The sequence below is a fragment of the Miscanthus floridulus genome, chromosome 17 (genome assembly GCF_019320115.1).
Source record: "Miscanthus floridulus cultivar M001 chromosome 17, ASM1932011v1, whole genome shotgun sequence".
Lineage (NCBI taxonomy): Eukaryota > Viridiplantae > Streptophyta > Magnoliopsida > Poales > Poaceae > Miscanthus > Miscanthus floridulus.
Genome location: NC_089596.1, coordinates 30937018 through 30946698, shown reverse-complemented (window position 1 = coordinate 30946698; position 9681 = coordinate 30937018). Strand labels below are relative to the sequence as shown.

The 9681-nt window shown below is 49.5% G+C and overlaps 1 protein-coding gene across 1 annotated transcript; it reads right to left on the bottom strand.

Annotated features, from left to right (window-relative positions):
- Positions 1–7369: 7369 nt before the first annotated feature.
- Positions 7370–9176, bottom strand: LOC136518400 (leucine-rich repeat extensin-like protein 4). Its single transcript, XM_066512048.1, has one exon. It carries the CDS (start codon positions 9001–9003, stop codon positions 7639–7641), a length of 1365 nt encoding a protein of 454 aa, XP_066368145.1. The 5' UTR covers positions 9004–9176; the 3' UTR covers positions 7370–7638.
- Between the last annotated feature and the right edge of the window lie 505 nt (positions 9177–9681).

The window sequence follows — 9681 nt, the reverse complement described above, 5'->3', positions numbered from 1 at the left end:
CTATCTCTATCGCAAAAAGGAGTTATGCAAACAATGTAAATGTGGAAGCTAAAGAGTAAGGTAGAGATATGCAAACTCCCATCGACAACTTTGGTATTTTTACCAAGGTATCAAGAAGCGCACAAGCTTCCCCTAGTCCTTGTTGAAGCCCGTCGCAAGGGCTAAGCTCCTGATTGGGTAACTCTGTGGATAGCCCTGGGCCTTCCCCATGCGTAAGTGGGTCTCTGGTGTGCCTTCCAGCAAGCCTCTCCCGAACCGCTTCTCGCCATCTTCACTATCAAGCTTCTGGCCAAAACACCACGGGCCTTGTTTCCTCTGGTACACGGCGGCGGCCACACCACAAATGCAGTTGGTGTGATCTCGCAAGACTACAAGCCCCTCCTATGTACAACAATGGTGCTCGCAAGCACCGAGTGGTAAGAGGTATGCAAACCTCACTAAACACTAGGCCTAAACCTAGAGCAAGCGCATAAGCGGTGGTTTAATCAACCTAAGCACTTTGTAAAGTACCTACGCTAATCACCTAATGAATCACTAAGCACTATGCAGGTGGAGATCACTAAAATGGTGTATCAACACCCTTGGTATGTTTCATCAGCTCCACTATACTCAAATGGCCGATTTGGGGGTCTATTTATAAGCCCCACTGAGAAAGTAGCCGTTGGGGACAAAATCCCGCTTTTCTGCTACTGATCGGACGCTGCTTTCATCCTGACCAGACATGTCCAATCGTTCTGACTGTTAGAGCCACGATCAACTGATCGAACGCTGGCAGCGTTCGGTCACATGCCACCAGACGCGTTCGGTCATGATTTCGCCGCTCTAGAACCTCTATGTACTTGATCGGACGCTGCTGTTCTGCGTCCGGTCAATTTGCCGCCAACGTCCGGTCAGTACTAAATGTGTTGCTGGTGATGATGAACAGTACGAGCTTGTTTCTTCATGATCTTGCATCCGGCTTGGTTTATATCTCCGTGCTTAGACTCTACTTGATATCTTGGGTCTTCTCTTGTGCTTCTCCGGTCTTTATTATGGTGTTGATCATTGGATCATCACGTCTCCTTCATCCAAGTCACGTCTTGCATCCTTTTGAACTACAAAACAATCACTTGCAAATTCATTAGTTCAATTTGGTTGTGTTGGTCATCAAACACCAAAATCTAAAGTAAATGGGCCTAGGGTCCATTTTCTTTACACCCCCAACGGTCGGATCTTACTATCTTAATCTTTAAATTTTGTTGATTTTCTACTTCAGCCTTAAATATTTTAAATTTATCCAATGCTTTTGATCTTTCCTTAATTAGATAAATATAGCCATAACGAGAACAATCATATGTGAATGTTATAAATGAATCATAACCATCCACACTTTTCATAGAAAACAGACCGCAAATATCTGTGTGATTTTTTTTCTAAAATTCCTGCGCTTCGTTTGGCGTCTTTCTTTATTTTCTTAACATACTTTCCTTTAATGCAATCAATACATTATTCTAAGTCTAAAAATTCTAATGGTAGAAGAATTGATTTTTTTTTGAATCAATCGTTATATTCTCCCCCTCGAAATATGGCCTAAACGACAGTGCCATAATTTTGATGATACGTTATGAATTATCTTCCACTTATTACTTACATTCATAGACAAGAAGAAATTCTCATTACTAGTGCTCACAACATTCACATTCTCACAAAGTAATAACAAATAAAAGCTTATCTTATCAGAAGGCAAGACCAACACACTTATTATTAAACACAATCTTATATTGGTCATTACCAAAATGGCAATCATATCCATCATCGTCTAAACATGAGACACTTATTAAGTTTCTGCACAAAGAGGGTACATAAAGGACATCTGAAAGCTTAAGTACAAAGCCATCATTTAATTGTAATGGGAGTTCTCAAATGGCTTCTACTTCAACTTTGACTCCAATTGCCACCTTAATGTGTCTTTCTCCTCTTTGTAGGGTCCTCCTCGTATGGAATCCCTATAATGAATTTGCAACATGCATAGTTACACCTGAATCAATCCACCAAGTAGATTTTGCATAATTTAAATACAAGGACTCATCTACAAATGTAATAATGTCCTCATCTTTTCTCATTAGTTTTTTCAGGAAGTCTGGACAATCCTTCTGGTAGTGTCTAGTCTTGTGGCACCATCTATAGGTGTCCTTGTCTACTTGAACATAGTTGGATTTCTGATGGTGATCTTTCTATGGGGCCTTTGCTTGTTGCTTAGAGGAGGAGCTATTGTCCCACTGAGGTTTCCCTTGTGGTTTAGCATTCTTGTTGTTAAAGTTTTTCTTTTATTTTCCTTCACATGGTTGACGGAGTCACCATGTGAGCTCTTAAGCCTCTCCTCTTATTGCACACACATGGCAATGAGCTTCTCAATGTCTCACTTATCTGGCTATAAGTTGTAATTAACAACAAAGGTTTCATACTCTTTAGGCAAAGAAGCAAAAATCAAATGAAATAGGAACTCATCCTTGAGCCCCAAGTCCATTGGCTTGAGCTTGGATGCCGTGTTGCTCATCCGCAATATGTGCTCTCTTATCCCTCCACCAGTGTATTTCTCATTGGCTAACTTCTTAATAAGAGTGCTTGCATAAGCCTTTGAAGAGCTAGTGAACTGACTCTCCACCTTCTTGAGATACTTAGTGGCAGTGGTACATTCTGGGATCGAACCCCTTATTGGATCCTCAATGGAGCCCTTAATCACCATCAAACACTTGCGGTTTAAACTATCCTACTTCGCACGATCAAGATCGTGCGTCATTCTCACTGATGCATGGTCACACTGCCGAGTAGCAAAAGCTACATAAGTCTCATTTGCTTCCCTCACCGAGTCCACTAGTTTAGTGGGACAAGGAGAGGTAAGTGCTAGGTCATTATCGGACAGCACAAGTGCTATCTCAAGCTTCTCTAACCATGTATTATAGTTGTTTCCATTGAGAGGTGAAATGGACGAGATAAACATCATTGGGTTGTATCCTGAAAATAACATCAGAGTGAGAGACAGTTGACATAATAATTGCATGCCTTAATTTAACGTTGGTCAAAATTAAAACATACAATGTTCATCTACATTAATTCTACATCACTGTTGGGCAGAAATAGAACTAATGTATAAAACTCATAAATAAATATTATAATATTACTATCATCAACTTTGGTCAGAAAATAGCAATATCATAAATACAACATTCTTCTACATTAATTCTATATCACCGTTGGGCAGAAATGGAATTAATGCATGGTAAAAACTCATGAATAAACTTACAATATTGTTATCATCGACATTGGTCAAAAAATTAACAATATCATAATTTAACTTAAACAAATCGGACTACTCCTCCAATTAAAATTTTTTCGTTGGTTCCAATTTAATTAGAGGATAAACATAATGATAGCAACGGAAACATGAAAAGACTTGAAAAAATAATAATTCTTGATCAGAAGCATCTCAGCGTACTCATCTACTCTCTAAACAAATTATTCTGTGGGTACAAATTTGAGTAGAGATTGAAACTAGACAAAATCATCAAAATTGCTTCTGAAAAAGAATAAAACAAACTCATAAACATTACTATGCATTTGGCCCAAAAGCCCATCACGTGTTGCGCGCTGCCGCGGCCCAGCCACGTGCGCTACCCTCCCCGCGCCCAGGCTGCAACCTGGGCCTAGGCCGGGATTTCACCATCCCGCCTGGGCCTAAAGCCGACCCGACTGCTGCCAGCCGTCGATCTTCATCGGACGGCTGGCCAGCGATTTTGGCCAAAACAAAAACAGCGGCCGCGGTCTCCCCCAAACCCTAGCTTCTCATTCTTCTCCTCCCCTTCCTCTCTCAACGCTGCGACTAAGCAGAAGAATGGCGATGGCGGCCACCCATGGCGGCCGAAGGAAGGTGTGGCGCCGCCGCATGCCCCCTCATTGGTGCACGCACTCCTTGGAGGCTGAGCGCGCCGCCGTCGAGCGGTTGTGCAGCGGGGCCATTAGTTTCCCGAGCTCGCGCGCCGGTGGAGCAGCGTGGAGTGGTAGCTCGGGTGGTCTGCCCCCCGGTCAAGGCGATGGCTGGTGGTAGTGACGGCAGCGGGGGCCCTGGGTAGGTCCTCCCCTTCTTCGTCCTTACTCTCTTGGGTTAGGGTTAGGGTTTGAGTTCTTGATTTTCGAATCAAATCATCTCCTTCTAATTTCTTGAAACTTAGACTGCCCCAGACTAGATCTACACACTAGGTAGGCAACTGATACCATTGTTAAATTCTTAGGATCACTAGGAGTAGATCTAGCAGGTGAGTTCGCTTGCATTTAGGATAAAAGTAACCCTAGAACATGAACTAGGACGAGGAACTAGAGAGAGAGAGAGAGGTGCAGAGGTAGCAGACCATTGGTGGGTTTGGTGGAGGAGGAAGCCATGGCGGTGTCGGTGACGCAGAGTGCCGGCGAAGGGAAGGTAGTTGCATCCGGCGGCGGTGTGGATGTCGAGCGTGGCGTAGAGGCAGCGGTGAAGACGGTGGCGGTGCTTCCCGTCGCTGTCAGCGCCCCCTCTAGATTGGTTTAGGGTTTGTAGGTGGGGATTGTGGCGGCGGCAGTGAACCTCGTGCTGCATGCCCCCCTCCTTTATATGGCACTGCGCGACGATGACCCACCAACCATGATTCGGTTGGGCACCCTCCGATCAGGGTGCGGGATCAAGGTCCGACTCGGTCGTTGGACCGAGTCGGAGGAGATCAACCTAACACGTGTGATTCACGAGGTCGTCCATGGACGGAGCTGTACCGGCGACCAATGCAAACCATTGCGAATGCAGAACACTGTTGGTGCTAATTCATCCTGAGTAATATTGTGCCTTCTCCTTTGATCGACAGATGAGTTTTTGGCCTGGTGCTGTACGTGGCAGCCAAAACAACGAAAGAAACGCTAGTATCTCCTTGGTAATCCCGGTGTTATGCACCGAATCTGTGCCTAACGGGAATTGAGTGGAATCAGTGGATAATAGGGATAGGATTCAGAGAATGCAGCAACGGTATTAATTATTTAATTTCATAACCAACACACAGTTCAGACATTGGCATTTATACCAGACGTTACCACCTACGGCCCAAACGGCCAGACCATTATAAGCCCACTAGCAAAAGGCCCAACTACTCATTACACGGTCGACTCAGCCACTCTTCTCTGTTGCCGGCCGCGCTACAGCCCCCTTCCTTCTCCTTAGGGATGGCAATGGGTGAGAAACCCGGTTGGGGGGTGGGGGGGGGCAGAAGAACACACCCGCCTCCACCAGGGTTCAAACACCCCGTCACCCGTGATGAGTCTCAAATTTACCCAAACCCATCACCCGCGTGGGTAACGGGTACCCATCGGGTGACACATCCCCATTTAACAATAACACAAGATCACAATTCACAAAGCTAACATCATCAAAAATTCAGAATGATCATGCAAGTATGCGGCGCAGGAAGCGGATGCGAACAGACGCGGAGACGCCTGGGTTGCGGCGTTGCTGAATGAGGAGGATTAATTGGAACGCTAGGGTTTTCTTCTCTATATACTGTTTAATGACTGGATGGACCTACGTATCATACTCAAACGGGGGGCCCATCGGGTAACGGGTTTGGGGTATACAAGAACGCACCCAGACCCGCTTCACCCGATGGGTGAGGTAATCACCCAGTAACGTACCCATGGGGGAAAATCCCCCAAACCCGTACCCTAATAGGGTTTTTACCCGCGGGTAAACGGGTCGCGGGTACCCATTGCCATCCCTACTTCTCCTGGCATTCCTTCCTCGAGTTTGAGCCTGTCCCCAAGCTGAACATGTAGGATTCTGGCGACGCAAATCAAAATCATGGCTCTCCTTCCATGTCGGTAGTGTTGGAAGCATATGAGACTACTGAACCTGAGGTTGAGACACAGTCGAAGCCCCGCACTGAATCCACGAACTGAACCGACCGCCTCGTTACTCACGTGGCTGCTGGGCAAGGGGCGTGGCGATGGCGAAGCAACGGAGGAGGGAGGAGGTGGTGGTGCAGATGGAAGCAAAGGGGTGCGGGAGCTGGCCCAGCCGGCATGGATCTCGCGCGCCTGACACCACGGACCTCACTCGTGCTGTCGCCAAGCAAGGGCATGGCGGTGGCGGAACCACAAAGAAGGTGGTGGTGCCACGCGACGAAGACAGCCACAAGGGATCGGAGAAGAGAGAGAAATGGTGAGAAGAATTATTGGTCTGATTTTTAGCTAGGTCTCTCGAAAACATACTGCGTTGGGAAGGATAGTTTATAGTTTATAAGTGTTCGGTCGATGGTTTTTACGACTGCTGTTTTATTACGAGAGAAAGCACTGCATCACGACTGATAAGTTATATCTCGTGTTGTGCACGTATAGCATATCTAACGGCACAGCTTGTGCACATATTTCGGTGTATGTCCGGACATAATGTGGTATCTCAGTGCATATCTAACGGCACAGCCTGTGCACGTATTTCAGCGGCAAACTTTACGTTCTCGTCGTGGCAGCGGACGCTAGCATTGCGGTTGCGCAAGACAGGTAGTACAGGTCTACCGTACAGCCTATAAAAGATAGCAACACATCACATGGAGCCCGCGCCCTGCACGGCCGGCCCATACGCCGCTCGCTGTGCAGTGTGCTGTACTGTGTAGGAGAGCGGCAGTTAGCTGCATCCAACAACTTCCGTGGCCTGCATTCATGGCGCCATTAACACATCTTCCGAGATCCATTTCTTCCCAGCTCCTGTGATCATGTCTCCTCTTCCTCTTCCTCTCCCTCTCTCTCGTGTCTCGCATCGCAGGCCGCCGCCGCCTGCCTCACCCTCCTCCGGCCGATCGGACAACAAACAGCAATGCCTATCGACAGTCGCTTGCGTCGTTGGAGGCTTGCAGCTGGCCGCCCAGTTCGTCAGCGACAGTACGCTGTCATGGACCGATGGACGAGCAATGCGCCAAAGTGTTGATTAAACAACATACAAAATGGCGAAATTATATATACTACAGTAGTAGTATAGGAGTATTAACCAGCCGAGAACGAAACAATATTCACCCATTAAGCCGATCGAGGCTAATTGCCCCCAAAAGGAAGGAAGAAGAGTAACCCCGTTTAGTTCCAAGACAAACTAAAAATTTTCAAGATTTCCCGTCACATCAAATTTTGTGGCACATGGAGTACTAAATGTAGACGAAAAAAACTAATTACACAGTTAGCCGAGAAATCGTGAGACGAATCTTTTAAGCCTAAATAGTCCATAATTAGACAATTTTTGCCAAATAAAAACAAAAGTGTTACAGTAGCCAAAAGCAAAAAAATTTCGGAACCAAACAGAGCCTGACCCTGTTTAGATCCCACCCAAAAACAAAAAATTTTCAAAATTCTCCATCACATCAAATCTTACGACACATGTATGGAGCATTAAATGTAGGTAAAAAAAATAACTAATTACACAGTTTGCCTGTAATTGGCGAGACAAATCTTTTAAGCCTAGATAGTCCATAATTGGACAATTTTTACCAAATACAAACGAAAATACTACAGTAGCCAAAAGTAAAAAAAAAAAAATTCGGAACTAAACGCGCCCTAAGAAAAGAAACCAAAGAAGAAAGGTGCAAGGTGCCCCCCGGCAGATCAGGGCACGGTCACGGTGACCACGCCTCCGGCGGCGGCGCCTGGCAGGCCGAACGGCAGGCCCCCGATGCCGACGCCGACGCCGACGCCAATAGTCACGCCCGCCGCGTCGCCGCCGCCGCACCCGGCTGGGCGCGCCCCGGGGATACGGAGGCAGCTGAGGTCGCCTTCGCCTGGGAACTCGTCGCACTCGGGCTGCGGCCGCTGCATGTCCCGCCCGGGCACGCAGTTGCCCACGAAGTCGAACACGCCGCGGCTCCCCAGCTGCCGGTCGCACCGCTGGCTGATCCCGGAGATGAAGTTGAAGGACACGGACAGGTTGGTGATCCGGCGCAGGTCGCACAGCAGGTCCGGGAGCTCGCCCGTGAGCTGGTTGTGCGCCAGGTTGAGCACCTCGATCCCCGACAGGCACGAGAGCGTACCGGGGAGGTGGCCCGACAGCGCGTTGTAGCTCAGGTCCAGCACCTGGATGCTGGGGAGGAACCCCAGCGCCTCGGGCACGCACCCCGTCAGGTTGTTGTTGAGGAACAGCACCTCGCGGACCCGGCCGCCGGTCCCGGCGCCGGCGTCGAACTCGTAGGGCGCCGCCGGGACGGCGCCGGTGAAGCGGTTGTTGGCTAGCGTGATGACCGTGGCCGGCGACGCCCACAGCGTGTCCGGGATCTGGCCCTCGAACTGGTTGTTGTTGAGGAACACGGCGTCGAGGTCTTTAGCGAAGATCTCGGGCGGGAGCTCCCCGGAGAAGGCGTTGAAGCGGAGGTCGAGGTACACCAGCGACGGGATGAGCAGCGTGGACGCCGGGAACGGGCCCGAGAAGAGGTTGTTGCTGAGGTCCAGCTCCGTCAGGTACTGCAGGTCCCGGAGCGCGTCGGGGACGGCGCCCCCGAGGCGGTTGCTGTTGAGGTGCAGGAACGTGAGGTGCGCCAGGAGGGACACCGCGTCGGGGAGCGTGCCCCTGAGGTTGGCACGGTTAAGGTCGATGCCGGCCACCACCGTGGACGCAGCGCCGCCGGCAGCCGCCGCTGCCGCGCCGTCGGGCGGCGCAGAGCAGTACACGCCCTTGTAGGCGCACACATTGGCGCCCTGCCACGACGCCAGCGCGCCCTTGGGGTCCTCGGTCACGGCCGCCTTCAGCGCCTGCAGCGCCGCGTACTCCTGGCTCCGCGGGCCGGCCGGCGCCCCCGAGGAGGCGGTGGCGGTGTCGGTGTCGTCAGGGCTACTAGGGCTAGGAGGCGGCGAGCCGTGGATCCAGGCGGCAATGGCGGAGCCCAGGCTGAGCTGGGAGGTCGGGGCGGGGGTCAGCAGCAGCAGGAACACGGCGGCGGCGACACGGGCGGGGAATGGTGGTGGCCGCCGCCTGGCCATGGCTACCTGTGAGCTGACCGTACCCGGCGGTTAAAGCTCCTCTCTTTTTGGATGTGAGATCTGAGGAGAGTGCACTGCCGCAGAGTGATTCTTGTGAGAGAGAACGGAACGGTGGGGGAGTGGGCGGAGGAGAGATGATTAGCTCTGCTCAGCTATTAGAAGACGACTAGGAGTACATGCTCTCTCTCTCTCTCTCTCTCTCTCTCTCTCTCTCTTGCCCCTGATGAAACCACAGCTGGAACTGGGATGTGATGGGTGTAGGACTGCCTGACTGATGGGCTGATGGCGCTCGTTCAGCATTGACAGCATTGCTGTGTGTGTCCTGTTACTCATGTGACGTAGTACTACGTGGTACTAGGGCTGTCAGCCTGTAACTCCTCGGTGTAAACCCGAAGTGCATGAACACGGGATAACGGATAGCATCATACTGTAATACTTCATAAAAACAGAGCATACATATGGTGAAGGTGCAAGAGCAATAGTTTAACTTTCGGATCCCTAGCAAGCTTGAATTTTTCTGTTACCTAACTGTTTTCGACAACGACAGTGCTAGCCCTGTCCTTTCCCGCCTCGTTTAGTTCAAAAACTTTTCCCAAAAAGTGCTACAGTAGTCATCACATCGAATCTTACGATACATGCATGGAGCATTAAATGAAGACAAAAAAAAAACTAATTGCA